This window comes from Canis lupus, chromosome 34 (assembly GCF_048164855.1).
Source record: "Canis lupus baileyi chromosome 34, mCanLup2.hap1, whole genome shotgun sequence".
Lineage (NCBI taxonomy): Eukaryota > Metazoa > Chordata > Mammalia > Carnivora > Canidae > Canis > Canis lupus.
In genome coordinates, this window is record NC_132871.1 from 25896244 (window position 1) to 25915575 (window position 19332).

The 19332-nt window shown below is 43.5% G+C and overlaps 1 protein-coding gene across 1 annotated transcript in view; it reads right to left on the bottom strand.

Moving 5' to 3' along the window:
• TANC1 (tetratricopeptide repeat, ankyrin repeat and coiled-coil containing 1) overlaps positions 1 to 19332 on the bottom strand; it is a 223452-nt gene that overhangs the window by 49777 nt on the left and 154343 nt on the right. Inside the window, exons 8-11 of the mRNA XM_072811229.1 lie at positions 8006 to 8269; positions 2648 to 2749; positions 1576 to 1857; positions 269 to 426 (exon numbers count right to left, since the gene is read on the bottom strand). Coding sequence (XP_072667330.1) covers positions 269 to 426; positions 1576 to 1857; positions 2648 to 2749; positions 8006 to 8269 — 806 coding nt within the window. The remainder of the gene's footprint in view (positions 1 to 268; positions 427 to 1575; positions 1858 to 2647; positions 2750 to 8005; positions 8270 to 19332) is intronic.

Genomic DNA, 19332 nt, shown 5'->3' on the forward strand with positions numbered 1-19332 from the left:
CCTGCTGCTTTGAGGAATTCTTTCAATCCATTGTTTAAGATGAATAAAAAGCCCACTGCCAGTGTCTGTAGATATGTATTTTCATTAATACCTTTTACTTGGAGTACTCTATCACTATTTAACAAGAGCTACGTTTTTGCATTAAGCAATTGTGTCTGTTTTAAGATCTCTAAATTCCTTTCTCAGAAGCCAAACAAATATCTCTCTCTCTCTCTCTCTCTCTCTCTCTCTCTCCCCCGAAGGCTCCCCTAGAACAGGAGCAGATTACCTTAGAAGCAAGGTATTTCACTGCATCCTCTCTTGGCCTCTGGTTCTCAGGACTATCAGACCCAGATCCAGGGGGTGTTTTGGCCGTGTTGGTAACACCTGCAGAAGAACTCGGTGAAAGTAATGGGGTGAAAGGAAGATCCTGGGAGGAATCTGAAGCTGCAGAGAAAGAGGCCAATTTCATTATTACAATATCAGAACAGTGGTACAGACACTGAACATATTTCTTGATTAGACCCAGGGAGTATTTTAATAGGTAATGAGTGAACATGGTCCCAAATGTCAAAGTCTAAGGGGAACACAAGTGTCCCTCCCAGGCCTGTCTCCCATCCACCCAGATACTCTCCTGGCAGAACTGCTGTTTCTAGTTCCTTTTGTAAAATTTTTTTTGCTTAAAAAAATATCTTTCATAGCTCACTTGTTCCTGTTCACCATGTAAGAGACACTTTCTTTTAATGAGTTTATTAATAAACAAAATAAGACATGACTAGTCAAATATTTAGTTACTACATCCCATTTTAAGTTAGTTTTTATACTTTGATAAATCCAGCATAGAAGACAAAGGCTGTGGAGAACAGGGTACAAAAGAATTGTGTACAGACTCCTCCTGGCTGCTTCCACCAGGAGCCTAACCCCCTTGGTTTTAGGACCCAAACTGCACTGGGCACCGGATCCAGCCTCAAAGCCCATACACAGAGGGAGACAGGCCTTACAGCTGGGAGAGAACCAGGGAAGAAGGCTGGCCTCGCCCCAGAAGATGGCTCCCTGGGTGCCAGGAAAAATGGGAGGGTTTAAACAGTTCACCCACATGTGCTGGCAGATCTGAAACAGCAGCTGGAAAACCTTGAGGAAAACCGAGAATGGGTTGTCTGTCCATACTTCCACTTGGCAAGTCCAGCTCTTTCCTCAGGGCTAGGTGCTGCTGGGTACCCCTCTCCCCAAGGGGCAACCTCAGGGCTGTTTATAGCAATGACCTGCCATCAGCTTTCCCAGGAGGAGTCAGACTCCAGGAGCACGCAGAGGAGTGGGGGTACTGCTGTCCCTAGGAACCCGCTCCTGGTGCCTCCCCACTCCCAAGGCCTGTCCCCGAGAATTCACCTCCCTGGTGAATAGGTCATGGCCACGCACTGGGATTGATTCTACAGATAGGAAGTGTAAACCTGGCTTTCCTCATAATGATTTCCCGTAAGCAGAGCCTGAAGCCACGTGGTCAATACATGAGGAAATAAACACGTTTTTTAAAACAAAAACAAAATTATGTCCTTACATTATATCATAAAGCAGACAAGTAGTTAAACATGCACATACTTTTAGGTGGTGAACTGGGGCTGCTGGAAGCAATCTGCCTCATGCGGCTTCCGTGGCAGCTAAGTGCCACCAATTTAGAAATGATTGCTGTCTTCCCAAAGCCCACGTTCCCAACAACCACGGCTCCTCTGTTTTCGGTCAGTTCTCTGTTCCTCAAGTTTTCTTCTATCTGGTGAAAGAGCCAATCCCTTCCCACAAACACAGAGTCTGTTGTTATGCTTGGTACTTCAAACAGCAGGGGTTTCAACAAAATGTCCTGTGGCTTGTAGGGAGCAAATCGTGCTTAGAGGGGGGAAAAAAATTATTTTAGAAGAATGTCATAATTTCACACACTGAAAAACTCAATTTAATATTGCTCGTATATTATACTTAGTATCTGCCTTTAGTTTTATGCCTCAAGAGGATCTGTAAGTATTTCCAATCTAGCTCTATTACTACTTCTGTAATACCTCACTTATAATCCCCTGTTGGTTTTACAAAGGGTCCTATTAAAAGGACTTGCTAGTTCTTTCACATCAGGACTCAGGGCAGACATGCAGAGGATTAGAGAAAAGAGATGCAAGTGGCCAAACCAGGGCTCACTGGTTTGTCTAAGAGTTTCTAAGATAGGCTTCTTCCCATTACTGTAGGGAAAGGTGTGTTCCTCAAGGGAGGACCCCAGCTCTCATGTGTGATGATGTGTGGCCCTGTCAGGTGTGAGGTCTGAAGACCACCCAAATGTGCTTTACAAGGAGGTAGCCAATAGCCCAAAGAAGTGAAAACAAGGCTGATTCTTTGTTGGTATAAAATTAAATTACCCTTCACTTCAAAGCACTGCAGAATTATTTTTCAACTCCAGAAATGAGTTGATCACGTTTTAAGGAAGAAGCCATTAGTAGATCAACCTTTAGTGTGCTCACATATGCGCACACACACGTGCATGCACACATACATACACACATATGTGTCATGCTTTTAAATGAGCTGGCTTAAGCGCTGGTTATCCAGATCCTCAATGTTGAGTGAATGCATTCATTATATCCTTTATCACAGCAGATGCAAAGATAAGTACCTTTAACTTCCTGTGCCCTACCTCCGGCTGTATTGTGCCACGGCAATCTAATTGATGTTCGAAGAGGGGCATTTCTCTGCCCGTCTAAATAACTCAGATCTTCCAATTTGGTTGAGCTTGTCGCTGTAATATTAAACTCAAGTTTAGTCTTTTCAAAGTTGATTTTAATATCATACCCAAACTACTATAAATTAGAAATCACTAAAGCAATTTCGTTCAGGCTTTCAACAAACTTTACTTCAAGGGAATTTTGGTTTTGCTTGCCCACCCTAGCTTATTTTTCCGGCAGGGAGGTTAACTGAAAAATTGTAAAAACCAAATGTTCCTCATTCTTAAAGTTGTGGTGGTGTGGCTGCCGGAATTCTCCATTATTCTTGGAAGAGATGGACTTCACCAAAAATTTTTATGAAGAAATGTGACCAGCAAGTGTCACTCTGTAAAGCTGCAAAACTTACAGCAAACACACAACATGGTACTAGAGTCTTCACTGCAGCTCTGGAGAGCCTTCTGTGGTTGCTGGAATTCCAACCTTGTTAATTAAGTGAACAGATTCTGCAGGACAATCACCACTGCTTAAATACTAAAAGTCAGCTCCTGACTGTAAAAGTAGCTATGCAGATTTCATCAGAAATAAATGTATTCCTAAACTTTAAATTTTTATGTATATATTATTTACTATATTATATGTATTTTTTTAATTCTGAAAGGAAGTAACATTTACTTATGTTCAAATCAGTAAGACTCAAAGCACATAGGTACCAGTTAAGATGCAATAAGTCTATTCAAGTATATATACCAGTTGGATTATAAAAACCAATACAAAATAATGTTGCTAATTCTTAGCAAATCTTAACAATAAATACACAGTACATTTTTGCCCTAGAAGAAAAAAAAGAACTTCCTCTTATTTACATATACATCCTAGGTCACGATGAGAGAATTTTAAATAAAATTAACCTGATTTGTTTGTGGGTTAAGTGACCCAACATGCAGTACTGTTGATCCTAGACATACAATTCTCTTCCAGGATAATAAAATATAGGCATCATTTGAGGGTAAATGAGTGAGAGGGAAGAGCTGAATTCCAAGGGCTAAGGCTTCTAAGGACTGGTGAAATCATTAGTGGGACCAAGTTTCAAGGGAAAGAAGTCAAGTTGGGCCATCCGTCTGCTGAAAACCTTCTGGCTGCATAGCAGCCAGCCACTGACCAGTATCATCTGCTCAATCTGGGTCTTCCTTATTTCCCCTCTTGAGGCTTTCATTCTTTTCTTCCTCACTGTTGGCAACCCCCCATCCCCACCCCATTAATCCTTCATTCAATAAGCACCTGGGCAGCTCCAGGGCTGGCTCTGTGGTGGCATGTCCCTTCTTGCTGGTTCCCCAAAGGGCAATCCACCCCATGCCCTTCCCACTTCCCCAGTCCCAGGAGAGACATCTGACACCTTGACTTCACAACAGCATACACTTATGCTCCTGTATCTTTTTGGTGACTATCCACACCCTATTTACACATCGTGTGCATACTTATGTCAATACTCTACACAAATCTTTCCCATTAGAAAGACTCAGGTAACTCCCTATGTAGGAATTCCAAGTGAGCCTAATTTATGGGAATCCAATGGCAACCTCTAGCTTCTCTCTGGATCATTCACTACTAAGGTATGTGATACTTTCTGGAGGGCCACTGGGACCAAACTCATTACCCTGGGTCCCTACAATTCCACCTCCTAGAACATACATTTCTAGGTTCCTGCCTTGGATCTGGGACTCTCCCTGGCCTCTGCAAATGCCCCTCTCCTCAACACACCTTACCATGAACACACCCACATGTTGGAGACTGAGGGACAAGTAGCAGCCACAGCTGTAACCTGTAAACCAAGTTCAGTTCAGAGCTGGAACAGCCACAAATATCTGACCTGTTGCTTCAGCCCTAGGGAATTCAAAGACATCTGGAGCTTCCAAAGGGCTTCCTATTTCCCTTCTTCACCTGACCTTGTAGAACATGACATTCAGTTTATAATTCTGTGACAACTGCAAGGATTAAGAGCACAAGACTATACAAAGGGCATTCCAAAGAGAGGATTGCAAAAAAGCAGCCCAGCTTGACACAGATGCAGGAGATGGTGAGGCTTCAAACACCTCTGTTTTCAGATTTCCAGTCACCACAGCTCTGGCTCTGAAGCACGTAACAAAGCGGCTTCACCCACTCTGCAGCTCTGATTCTTTCAAACAAGATTCAGATGCGGTGAAATGGACCCTGGCTCAGTGGGGCTGAAAGCCAGGAGCTGCCCACTCCCTCTGCTTTCTAAGCTGTTGTCAAGGCCACCGAGAGGCTCAGGTTGGGATGGCGAAGCTTCAGCTGCCTGCTTGGCACCCTGGGACTCCTCACCTGGCAGAGCAAGCTCCTTGGGACCACATGCTGCTTTCTTGCACACGCGCACAGTAGAGTCTCAGACGTTACCAGCATGACAATTACACTCACTCTGGCATTCAACAATAAATGTTTCCAAAATCCTCAGCACGACTCAGGGTCAAGAAAAATCAGAGGTAAAGCAATAATTTTATTTGCTGCGATAAACCTACTGCTGGTATCCCTGTAGGTAAATTCTATACTTCTTGCACACACACACGGTGTCTAACATCTGAGTGAGAAGGGTATTTTAAGATGCTATAGGAAAAGAGTTTTTTGAGAAGTGGGGTCGGGTGGAGGGAGAAGAACAAGAAAACTCTAAACTGAGAAAAAGGAAACACCTGTTGAAACACCACGGACCAACATATCAAAGGTAAATGCCATAAAGTCTAGGCAATAACCAGTTAGAATTTCAAGAAAACTGGCTGGCCATTCCATTTGCTGGTTTCTTGGAAAACTGAATACAGTGTCTGTGATCTACTTAGAAAGCATTTCAAAAGGAAAAAGAAGTTAGTCAAAAAGAGTAGAACCGAGTCACCCAACTTCTAGATTATCTAAGATATCATTTTAAAGGCTTCTCATTCTGTTTTCTAACAAAGGAATGAGGTGTCCTGCCACACATTTGATGTGGTATAAAGAACCTGACTGCAGCATGTGAAACCAATTCCACTCCAACAAATACCTTTACAAAGAAAATCTCTGTATGCTAAAACAATCTCCAAACCTAGTCAACTTATTTTTATAGTCTTTGACATAATAATTTTACTAAATTTACTGTACTAGACACAACAGTAAAGAAACAGCCACAGTTCTTTGTAACAGGCTCACTGACAGTAAAGGCTGGCAACTTCAGGCACTTGTTTCCACACTCTCAACCACCACCACCCAGGGGAGAGGGGGGCCAGATCCCCTGGGGCAGCTGTGAACAGAGGCCTGGCATCATCTTTCCTTCACCTGCCAGGCCTCAACTCTGCCCTCCTAGGCCAAATTTAATTGTCTGATGTTTGCCAAATGGCAATTTGTGTTTATGTGGATCTTCACATGCAAATACTTCCAAGGGACTGCAATAAATGATCCCTGACATATTTTAATCCTTCTAACATTGAGGGTTGGGTACTACCCTGTTTGTGGCAGCTGGCCTTCTAATCGGTAGACGAGGTGCTACACACAGTCTATACAACCTGAATCTTTTATTCTTTTCAATGATAATTGGAAAAATCTTGCCATGACTTCTTAACTGAGTTCAGCTTCAGGGATACAGAAGGTGGGTAATGAAGACTCTCCTGGACTCCAAGCTTGTTAACAGATACCATGAGGTAAGGAACTTGCTTATTTCCAAAATAAGCTTTTAGTTTATAAAATTTGCAACACAGAAGAAACCAGCAAGCCCGTTAGGCCAGGCAGCCACTGCTCAAAGCCAGAGGTAAAAACCCTCCCACCATTCCACAGGAGGTCTAGCTCAAGTGTGTACATAGACCCTAATGAATGAGCACAGCTGAAATCAGAAAGCCTTGCTCCATAATCACTGCAGTCTCCTGGAAAAGCTCAGCTCATATCCACTGTCACTCCACGTGGCAGGAGACCACACGAAAGAGACATCAGGCAGAAAACATAACCCCAAATTGGGGGGGGGGGGGGGGGGGGAGCTTTCAACACTATTCATGTATTAATGTGTGTCCTAATTTTTAAATAGCTTGATTAAATTGAATACAAGTTTGCTATTTTGTTGTAGTCAATAAAACTATCAAGTTCTGGGATCATACAAACGAGCCATTCATCATACCTAGGTAGACGCGACCTAAAACGCCTCTGGTGCAACACTCTATGCGGTCGTCGGTAATGGGAGAGCAGTGGGAAGGCCTAAAAGCTTCTGGAAGAACCATCACTCAGTATGCCTAACGTTCCTCAGAACTGCTCTCTAGTAGACACGCCAAATCCCTCTTCTGGAACAAGGCCATTTACTTCCTTTGAAAGTGAATTAGAGCTACCTCTCAGAATTTCTCCATTAGGGCCACTTATGTATCAGCTGCTTCAGAGTTCCATTGAAAAAAAAAAAAAAAAAAAAAAACGCCCAGAACCACCAGGCTGGCCTGCCACATCCCCAAGGAGCAGTTTAGAAAAATCCTTTGATGTAGGGAGCGAGGAGAACCTAGGTCTTTGTGTTAGGAGAGGAGAAACTTTAAGTGCTATGTTGGTAACAAAGAAAGACTGAAACACTGAAACAAGTCATCTTCTAAATTCAACCCAAGAGCAGAGTTTAAAAACTCGGAACCGTAAAAGCAGACAGGACAGCTCAGAACCAGAGTTCCTTCCTTCCTCCATCCCACTGCTCTCCTTGCTTGACCATCACCCACTGTCAACTAGCAACAGTCACTCCTTGTGTGTCCTGGCCTTGCTCCAACTGTCCCATCCTGCTGAGGAGCATCCGCCTTACCTGCTTGCACTCCCTGGATTGAGAGGCCTCACCTCCACTGCATGTGTTTTAAGCTGTGAGCTCCCTTATAACTGAAGGATACAGAAAGTGGACCTCCCATCTGTATGATGGGCCTCAACTATAAAAAAATAAGTTTGTAAGTTGGATCAGAAATTCCTTGAGTGATAGTAACAAACTCATTCTAAAGAAGAATTCCTGTTTACCAAGATGTAATAAAATGTGATAAATTTACTCAGGCTTAAAATATCAAAAACGAAGACAAGTTTTTGGCACTTTTTTCCTTCATACACAAAAGAGCCGTATAGTCTAAATATTAGTTTTACAGAATTCCAGAGTGGAAGGATCACTTAATAGACCATTAAGGACAGCCTTATCATGTTTACAGATGAGTAAACTGAGGCCTAAACAACGTAAGTGCTCGACCCACAATTGCAAAGCTGGCTTGTGTCTGGATCAGATTCCCAAGTGGAGAGAGTGAACATGGGGCACTTTGGACCCACTGACATAATCCTTCTGGAGAGAGGCATGGCCTTACCTGCAACTGAGTTGGGCCGTGGCATTACTAGCGAGTTGGAGCTCTGAGAATAAGGGACCGGACCATCTCCAACTGAGGCTTCAGTTTTGGGCAGCACGCTCTCCGCTGACCCAGGGGGCTCCTCTTCTGCCACTGGGGAGCAATTATCTGCCCTGCGATCATGAAGCACTCCTTTCTGTACCCCTAACCTTAGGCTTCCGTCCTTATTCCATTCCAAACTGGAGCCACTCCGGTCATCATTTTCGGATGAACTTGTAATTGTGGCTGAAATGAGAGACCAAAATACTTTGAAGGAGGCCAGGCATAGCTGGGACTGTTGAGAGTTAACACAAGCACACTGCCCTCCCCGTGATCAATGGAAACTTTTCCAGTCCATGCAGATTTTTATCAAAGTATGTTTCATACAATATTTTGGTAAATTAGAAGAATGTTTACTTATCAAGGAAAATAAACTAAGTCATTCTACAAGGGAGGGGAAAAAAAAGCTGGTAAGATAATGAAAAAGCTATCTAAAAGTATCTGATTAATAGTAAATCTATGTAATTTAGAGATGATGTAGCATCTCTCTTTAACAAAGATAAATTGCTCACAAAAGAATTCATGTCTCGTTAAATTCCTTTGAACCTATATATATTTTTTCCCAAATTAATAGTTGTAATACGGGGGGAGGGGACAAGGCGATACAACGGTTAATGCAGAAAAGATGCAGGAGAAAATTTATGAAAACAAAAATATAACTATAAAGTCAAGCAGAGAATTTGATCCTTAGAATTAAACTTAGTAAGGTCTGTTCAAAAAGAACCAGAGAGAGTGACTTGACTTTATTCCTTTGGCAGCACAGAATAGAAAACCTCCCAGCACACAGAAAACACAAGCATGGGAAGGGATGCTGGACTACAGAGTTATAATTTAGCTTCTAAGAAAGAAAACCAGCATGGATAACCACCTCGGCAAAAGAGGAGGAATATGACACAAGAAAACAGCAATATTCACCCTACATGGCTTCTACAGCCACTTCCAATGTAAACACCGGAGCCCCTGCAAGCACAGGTTGCCGTGGACCCAACACTGGCTTGTGTCCAAGAGCCACGTCTTCTGACCCTTTGTGGTCCCTGTTTGCATCCCCACAGCCCAGGCCTTTACCGGAGAGAGCCAATGGGGTGTGGCAGATCGGAGTGTATGGAGACCAGCACCTGGATTGACCTACCCGCTATCAGCAGGCTGGTGAATTAGCTCCAACAGCCTGTTATCTAGAATCAAGGGTCTGAGTTTTGTTTTGCTTATTTTTAAGATGCTCTTTAAAGGTTTAGAAGTAAAGACAAAACAATTTCCTTGCTATTGACCGCAGGATACTCTGTCACGATTCTAAAATGGTCTTTACTCCTGTTGCTCCAGTCTGGACTCATTATCCACGGTTTGTCTCCCTATTTAAAAATCCTTCCCGGGCAGCCCGGTGGCTCAGCGGTTTAGCACCTGCCTTCGCCCAGGTCCTGGTCCTGGAGACCCAAGATCGAGTCCCCCATAGGGCTCCCTGCATGGAGCCTGCTTCTCCCTCTGCCTGTGTCTCCGCCTCTCTCTCTGTGACTCTCATGAACAAATAAATAAAATCTTAGAAAAAAAAAAAATCCGTCCTGCATGCTGAAGCCTCAGACTATCTATCTCAATCTGGTGTCTTCTTTCTGAGCAGCACAGCACCTGGCACATACTAAGTGCTCAACAAATATTTGCTTATTCAATGAAAAAGAAAATGAACAAACTTCTCTTCCAACTGTGGTCAGAGACACTACACTTAATCTCATTGTTATTGATTCAGGACTTGATATCCTGTCTCTATCCACAATCTAATCTGGGACAGGCCCATCACTGGGTGTCCGCCCTTACTCCCAGCATTTATTTCCAAGTATTCTATCAACAGTATTAAAACTGATTTCTCCATCTATTTGGAATCCATCACAGTCTTGTGTTTTATCAAAGGGACCATTCATATGAACATAAGTATATCAAGTATGACTCTTTCCACCCTGAAAATGCTGGTGGTCGTGGTGGTAATGGCAGCCACTAACATTTACTTAAGGTTACTATATGTCAGGGACTATGCTAATGCTTTATAGGAATATTATAATTTATTAATGAGATCACTACTTAATAATTATGGATGGAAACCTTATTAATAAGTTGTGATTGTGATTGTTACAGGCCTTCATTTGTAAGTCTAGTGTTCCAGACTCAGAATGCTTTTCCCACAGACATCATTAGGCTCCCTCAACATCTAAGTTACAGGAAAAGTGCCAGCGTGGGAGTGATTTGTTTGGTTTTATTTTGTGGCTGTTTTACTTTGAGGCACATGCTCTTAAGGTGCCCCAAATGTACTCATTTGGGTACTCAGACAATCAAATGGATGTTTCTCCTCATTTGCTTTCCCTAAGTGCCATGTACTTCAGAGTCACACCCCAAGGATCTCCTAGGCCAGACCTCAAGCAGTGGACAGAGGAACTGGGACTTCCCTACCTCCTGTTTCAGGCACAGCACCAGAAGCAGCATTATGGAACAGGGGTGGCCTGGTCAGAGGTCCTAGATGGCGGGCACAGGCCGAAGGTCCTGTTCTTACCGTACAGCCATGAATGCTGGGCTCCTGATAAGGAAAGTTGGGGGGGGGGGGGGCACTCAGCTGCAGGAATGGTAGGGAACAGAAGTCTAAGACAGGGCTGCCGTTTCAAAAGGAGGGTAAGTTAATATTGTGTATCTAAAAAAGAGACTCCCGACTGCCCTCATGATGTTCAGCTAAGACACATTCCACTGTCCAGGTAGGTGACAGGCTCTCAAGCCCAGCGCCCTCCCACTAAGATCGCCCCACTCCACAGGCCACTGCGAGCCAGTGCCAGTGCAGCCTCCATGGCTCGAAGCCCCTCAGTGTGCCTCTATCTTAGTTCAGGCACAGTGAAGCCCTGATGCAGATTCAACGGGGCAGATGGAAGGCCCAACATGCGCAGTTTCCTTGTATGACCCAAGAGACACACAGAACAGGGCAGCTCCACGGTGGCCAAGAAAAAGAAGCTGGTTCCTAAAACTAATGACAGGCTACTCAAAAATACTTATTTTTCTTCCAGGTGAACAAATTCAAACTCCTAATTAAGTTAGCCACTCGTCTTCATGTTAACACACACACACACACACACACACACACACACACACACACACAAACTACAGCAATATCTTCACTGTGAAGACTTACAAAAAAACGACCCTCAGAAAACTAAGTGATGTTTGACATTTTCTGGAGACTTGGATAATCTTTCAAGTTCCCTCACAACTCAAAATTCTAACACTTTATTCCATCAACGAGTACAGATACGAGCTCTGCCAATTAAGACTTGCCATCATCATTTAGACAGGGTCTCAGCCACTCTTCCAACACACAGTCTTCTGTTAAATGAGTGATTTACCAGGCCTCGAGTTTTATTGAGCTAGGAGGCTAGGCTCCACGCTTCTCACTATTTAGAATTACTTTAGGTTTGGTCCTGCTCATTGATTCACACGTGCTACTTCAGACTCTCCGTATCGTTTGAAAACTCCCTTTAACCAGAGACAGCACATTCTCTTCCTCTGGAGTAAATGGCACGTTTAACTAGACCTACTAGTGCACACGGCTACACTACTTCCAGAGCACGTTCAAGACATATTTGGACATACGCATGATCACCACAACCCTGGACAAGAGGTGGACAGGCTGAGAACCATCAACCCCACTTTATAAATACAGAACAGACTTGGGAGAAACTAATCTCTTTCCCTATATCTTTCTTCTCCCCTACCCCGCTCCCCCCAACACACACAGTTACTGGTACGTCTAACACCAGCCCTTTTGACGGCCCACACACCATGTATTAAAACTTCCTTTGCCTTACATAGCTCTCAACCAGAAGTGTCTATGACTAAAAATATTCTGCAGTTCCTTAAAAACAGTAGCCCCCCAGGCAGGGGCTAGTGGAGGGAAGCCAGTCCTGGGCAGACAGTAGCCAGGATGAAGTTCCCGGCTGACTAGGAGGTGGGAGAGACAGACTACTCAGTCATTAGATGCTTTACTATATAAAGTACTGCAATAAAACTACATGCCTTCCTCCTTCCCGGCTTTCCTGCACCCCATTCTTTGCCCATTGAAGGTTCTTTCATATATTGAAAGCATAGTTAAAATGTTTTAAAAACAGTGTTAAGTTCAGGACCCAGTAAGCAGTTTGGTGGGATTTAAATCAAGTAATAGGTTTAAAGGAACATTAAGAAGAAAATTAAAACAACTACACTGTCAGTCCATAATTGTTAAGGAACTAAGGGCCACTGACATCAATACTGTACAGAGGCGCCTGGGTGGCTCAGCTGGTTAAGTATCTGCCTCCATCCTAGGTCGTGATCCCAGGTCCTGGGATGGAGCCCCATGTCAGGCCCCCTGCTCATCGGGAAGCTGCTTCTCCCTCTCCCTACTGCTCGTGCTCTTTCTTACTCAGGCTCTCTCAAATAAATCTAAAACAAAACAAAACAAAAGGATACCATACAGATAGAGCAGAATTCATCGGCCTTTGAGATGAAGAGGTAAAAAGTGCAAAGAGCTTGGGTTTGAACCTTGGTTTCTCCTCAAGAACCCACAAGGGGTAAGTCTCTCTAGGCCAAGTACTAGGAATGGGTACATTTTTGTCTTTAACTTACAAACATTATCATCTTGTGTGTTTGAGTTTCTCTTTATACTGGCTACTAAGATTCATCAAACTTTAAACCCACTGATAAGCAAAATGAATAAAGTCTTACCAACCTGACTCCCAACTTCATCTTTTCTCTAGTATTTTTATTTTTTTTTATTGAAGTATAAACGAATGTTACATTAGCTTCAGGTGTACAATATAGCGATTCAACAATTCTATACATTGTGCTGTGCTCACTGCAAGGGTAGCCACCCTCTGTCTCCATACAACGCTACCACAAGACCACTGACTACATTCCCAATGCTGTGCCTTTCATCTCCAGGACTGACTCATTCCTGAACTGGACACCTATACCTCCCCACACCCCATCCCCCTACCTCCCTCCCCCCTTTCACTTCCTCCTACTTCCTTTTTTTTTAATTTTTTTTTTTAAGATTTTATTTATTTATTCATGAGAATACACAGAAAGGAGAGAGAGAAGCAGAGACACAGGCAGAGGGAGAAGCAGGCTCCATGCAGGGAGCCTGACGTGGGACTTGATCCCAGGTCTCCAGGATCACACCCTGGGCTGCAGGCAGCACTAAACCTCTGAGCCACTGGGGCTGCCCTTCCTCCTACTTCCTTTTCCCAAAATCTTATCTCCGTGGGGGGGCAAGGGGGGAGGGTACTTATTTTACCAAATGTCTATTTGTAAGCATTCCAAATCCACTGGGGAGGGATTAAGTATAAAGTAGCCTTAGGAAATAACAGCAGTGGCTGCCATAAATATAATAGTGTTTACTATGTATGGGCTCTGTTCTAAGCCCTTATTGTATCTCAACTCACTGAATACTCCTACCAGCCCCACAGGCAGGAAAGTTCCATAAGGCCTGAAGCCTTGTCGCAGTGGTCTACACTGTTCTGATCACATCACGCTATCAGAAAAATCTGAGCATACATCCCAAATACTTGTATTTACAAGTTATGTAGATACAGTACCCTAATTTATAATACACAGAAAAAAAATTGGAAAAGACTTTAAAAAAAAAAAAACAGAAATGGACATTTTCTTCAAGCGCTCCATAGATGGTCTGTATTCTCCATTTTCAAAGCCAGGGGTCTCTGAAGAGAGAGTCCTTTGTCCTTCCCCAGACTGTGGAGAAAATCAGATACAAGTGCACATATGTGAAGTGCCTCGTATCTCATGAGTACCCAAGAATGTTTTCTACCCCATATAACTGAAAATAGAGTAGCACTGAAAAAACAAACATTTTTAAACTTATGTATTCAGTTTAATGATTGACCTAGAGTTTAAAAGTTAAAACACTGGACCAATGAATTAAAGATCAAACAAGAAAAGGACATAATGGTTGCTTAAAAAGTGGGAGAAGGGAATGAAAAACGGAAATCAGCTAGTGTGGAGAGTAAAGATTTGACCTGACAGAGTAAAGATCACGAACAACTCTGGAAGGAGAGACCGGAATCTAAATGCGACTGGGCAAAGAGGAGAGAGACAAGTTAGGGAAGCACCGTGCCCAATACCCTGGTCTTCCCGGCCAGACAGGATTCGCTTCTTCCCTCCCCCACCCCCCACAGCCCCCAACATCTTCCATGGTTCCGGCTGCCATGACGAATTTTGGGTTTCCCCAAGTGGCAAAGGGCAGGCCTGCCGGAGATGAAACCAGCCTGCCTGAAACCTTCAGAGAGAAACGTGAGACTGGGCTTCTCCGTCTGCCCCACCTGCAAACCAACCAACCACACAGGAACACAGTCGGCTCACCTGGAGGCACTGCTTTTACCTCCCTCAGCCCACCAAGGAGAGGACCCCGGGGAAGACCCCCCCCCACCCCACCCGGAAGGCCACAGGGAAGGTGGCCTGAGTCACCTGTGGCTTCTCTTTGCACAACTTCCGGCAGAGAGCAGTTGGCCTGTGGCCTTGCCCAGGGGTGCTGTGCTTCGGCTCGCGGCAGACAGATCTCTGTACCACATCTCTGGCTCGGGGTTGCCAGCCTTGCGCAAGGCACGCTCTGCTAGGACATGCAGCGAGGCCAGGGACCCGAGCCACAGCTCACAGTGGCATCTGTCAGTCCCTTGGACTGTGGAAACACCTCAAGGACCGACAGGGACAGGGAACTGGAGGAGGGGAAGACAGGCCACACTGCCCAACCCAGTCAGACACAGCAAGTAACAGCCTCCAGAGAAAAGCCTGTGGACTTACACAACAAGCAGTTTTCTAGCCATAACACCCAACGCCTTGTTTCCATAAAGCTTCACCTACCCTGTATACTGGAGGCATAGACACTGGAGCTTCGGACACAGTCGAATGACTCCACAGAGTTCTGCACTCTTCCAGTAAAGAGCACAAGGCACCATCAGTGGTTGGTATTATGCACCTACAGCATACATCCCTCCATCAAGAAGTGACAATCACTGCCATGTTTTAAACCTTTTCAGTAATTGATAACTTGTCCAGGTCTCCAAGGGCAGAAGACCACTCTTTGGTTCCACAGGTGGACAAGTTTTGAAACAGATACTGAACCTGAAATTTATTGTACCAGTACTGAACAAACTTGCTCCTGGTACATAGTAGGTGCCAATAAATGCTTGCTGCACCAACAGAACGGCCACCTGAAGAATCCAACCACAGTGTGAATACAAGTACAGCAGGCATTCTACTGTCTCAAATCATGGCTAAGGATTTCTTTCCATTAAGTGTATTACCAAATTACATATGTAAAGACAAATTTTCCTCCCTCACCCAAGAGATAAAAAAAAAAAAAGCTTCTATAATTAAGGATGATTTTTTAAATTGCAGGCAATGCAGCAAAATGAATATTAACACAGATCTGAAACACTCTAAATAGTTATTACCAAATCAATTTCAAAGCATTTCAATTTAGTAGCAAGCAGGGCAATACAGGTGGCAACAAAGCAGTATTAGCATAAAATCAAAAGGGCAGGATTTACAACAAGTTAAAAATGAAAATAAAATACAATTAATTCCTCTTTGTATGCTTCTCTCTCTGCATCTGATCATCTCCCCTGGCACACAAAGTCCAGGAAATACAAGGAACAAAAGGTCTCTAGCTACCTCAGGAATCAATTTCATTTACAAGCCCAGAAGGGAGTAGAGTTGAGTCACGGAAGATCAAAGTCAGACCACGATAAACTTTTTTTTTAATATCCTAAGCAACTGGCCAGAAAAACAAATATTATCAAACTAGAGTTTCCCTCAGTTGGTTAAGTGCCAGCAGGATGTTCATCAAGTATCCAGTATTTCCTGCAAGCCACTTTTACAGGAGAAATGTTCCTGTGAAGGTATTCCTCTGCCTAAACTTACACCTGCCTTCCAGCTTCAAAGGGAGAAAGAGCAAAAACACAAGCTGCACCCCATCTCCCCACCAGAGAAAAGGGAAAGGCAGCAGGAAGAGCCTAAATTCTTTACCCTCTTCATATTCTCAGTACTTAATCTCCTGAAAGCTATCGGGCCTGTTGGAATGTGGTGGCTCAGGTATTGGGAAGCTGGGCAGGTGAACAACACACCTGCTTTGTGTGGGAGACATGCCCCAGTGGGGGAGATGTGGACACCACCCACTCGGAAAACCCCTCCTCCTTCATAGAGCTGTCCTAACACCAACTCTCAAAAAGAAACAGATCTGGAATACTACAAAAGTAATTTGGAGATTATAAATGTCAGCAGGTACAAGCAGATAGTAGAGAAGGGCCTGGAAGGGACAAATGACTAACTTTTAATGGCCTCTTACTCAGCCAGAATTTTTCTAATTGCTACCTGTAAGTCCTTCTCCTGGGCACATCTATTATTAATGTATACGAAGGATTTTTTTTTTTTTATCTTGATAGGGAGGCTGGGTTTTATTTGTTTCTCCTCATCCAATATCCATTCCCTTTCTTCCTAAATAGATCAATAATCCCTTTTTTTTTTTTAAGATTTTATTTTTTTTACTCATGAGAGACACAGAGAAAGAGGCATAGACACAGGCAGAGGGAGAAGCAGGCTCCATTGCAGGGAGCCTGATGTGGGACTCAATCTTGGATTCCAGGATCATGACCTGACCCAAAGGCAGCTGCTCAACCACTGAGCCACCCAGACGTCTCTAATCCTTTTATTTTTTTAAACACACACACGCACACGCACACGCACACGCACATGGGGCAGCCCTGGTGGCTCAGCGGTTTAGCACCACCTTCGGCTCAGGGCCTGATCCTGGAGACCCAGGATCGAGTCCCACGTCTGGCTCCCTGCATGGAGCCTGCTTCTCCGTCTGCCTGTGTCTCTGCCTCTCTCTCTCTCTCTATCTCTCATGGGTAAATAAATTAAATCTTTAAAAAAATAAATAAAAATACACACACACAAATATTGATCATGATATGGACACAGACAAAAACTAAACAATATGTTTAAATCAAAAAGTGCTTGATAAAACCCACTGATTTCAGTGATGCTTTTTAAAAAATCAGATTGGGGAATACCTGGGTACCTCAGTTGATGAAGCATCCAACTCTTGGTTTTAGCTCAGGTCATGATATTATTAGGGTCCTGGGATCAAACCCTGCATCAGGCTCCACGCTCAGCAGGGAGGCTGCTTGAGGATTCTCTCTCCCTTTCCCTCTGCCCCTCCCACCACTCACACACTCTCTGGTCTCTAAAATCAATCAATCAATCTTTAAGATAGATAAATAATCGATCAGATTGGCTTTCATACACATTCTAGTGAGTATAACCTAATTTTTTTCTGAACTGAGATTAATACAGTTTACAATTTCCACTTGTTAACAGCTAGAAGCAAGTTTATTCAAAGGAGTGTCACTAAGAAAAACGTATTCTTGGGCATGGAGGAAACATCTATAAAAGCTACTTCTTTACCAAATTTTCCTTTTAGAGCAAGTTATTAAAAAGCTACCTTATGCTGACTGGGTATGGTTTCACATTTAGAAGGTTCTCACCTTGCAAATTTGAAAAATCAGACAATTTCTAGGTAATGCCAATTATTTTAACATGTCAAGAGTAGGACATTATATATATATATATATATATATATATATATATATATATATGAACATGAAACATATCATTTAACTTTAATGACAAGACACAGCTTAAAATACAAATGACATAATATATACGTATGTATGTATGTGTGTATATATGTGTGTATATATACACACACACTTGCACACATACTTGTACTTACTTTAAAATATATACATATATTTATAAAATATATGTATATATATATATAAAATATATACATATCTATTTGTAGGGAATTCAGTTATGCCCATCCAGCTGAGACAGTATTTGTACTGTCTCATGACAGAATTATTATACTTCTAAAGAACATTTTAAGAACTTGGACCTCCTCAAACAGGACGAGGTAGGACTGTCCTCTGCATAACATCATAAAGTTGGAACAGAGGGCACGGAGGTTCTGCTAAGCCCTGACCTCTGCACAAAAAAACCAGAAGGAGTCCAATAAATTCTTCTAATGGTCATTATTCTGCCCTTTCTCCTACTAAGCCATTCCTAAAAAGGGAATTCTCTTCACCTGCGATACATCAAAACCAGCAGAAACAGAGCTGGGGGGGGGGGGGGGCGCCCCGTGGCAGCCCCATCAGAAGGCCAGCTAATAAGCATGGGGAATGCAACCTCTCCATGGCATCTGTTGGGCAAAAATATATAGGTTAAATATAATCACCATGATGGAAATAAGCCTACATATTAAGAAGAGGGTTAGGAATGTTTAAGGATGGGCTAACACTATTTGAAATTTCCCCTAAGTGCCCTAAATAAACAGTGCTAATAACTGTACATGCAGCTCTGAGCCCATGCGGGCACCTGCAGCTCCCCAAAGATCGAAGTGCCACCCCAACTGTGTGGACTTGTTACCAGCCCACCCCTGATACTTCTGCCGCTCCAACCCAAGCTCTAGGGATAAACAAATCTTAAACAACTTGAAATGGAAAATTAAATGGAAACTTCTTCCCCATCTCTCCAGAGCCTGTGGAATTCAGAACACGGATCCTAATTAGCTTATTAGAAGCAGCCGCCAGGCCTTCCAAAGCAGGAAGCCAAGGTATCTTCACCTTCATCTTTGCCCACTAAGATCACTGTGTTCTTGAATATTTTATTCGGTTAAACATTTAAGATGCCTAAAGGCTGCCATTCCCAGGCTACACCTTATAAAAACAGTCCTGTTCCTCAGGTAGAAAAACCACACGCCCCACCTCCAGCAATCACAGAACCACAACTGAGTCACAGATCCCTACTCGGTGAAGAGGCCATGAAACCTGCATACCCTGTATTGATTGAGGACAAAGGAAGCTCTCTCCCTCCTCTGCCTCACCACTCCTGCCTCTTCAAAGACCTGTGGCCATAGTCTGCCTGAAGAGGAAATACTTGCTTTTTCTCCTTCTCCTACCAACCACATCTCCCATGTGTCCCCTGGCAACAGAATCTAGTTCTGCAGGTCATGGAAGGAGAGCAAACAGAGGAACACGGTCACCAGCACAGCACTTCCCTCTCAGCCATCTATGGTCCTTACTCCCGGCAGGAGATCAGCTAAGGAGAAAGGAGCACCATCCCCAGCGCTGGGGACCTTCCATACAAGAGGGACTTAGATTTGCCCATTACTCCAC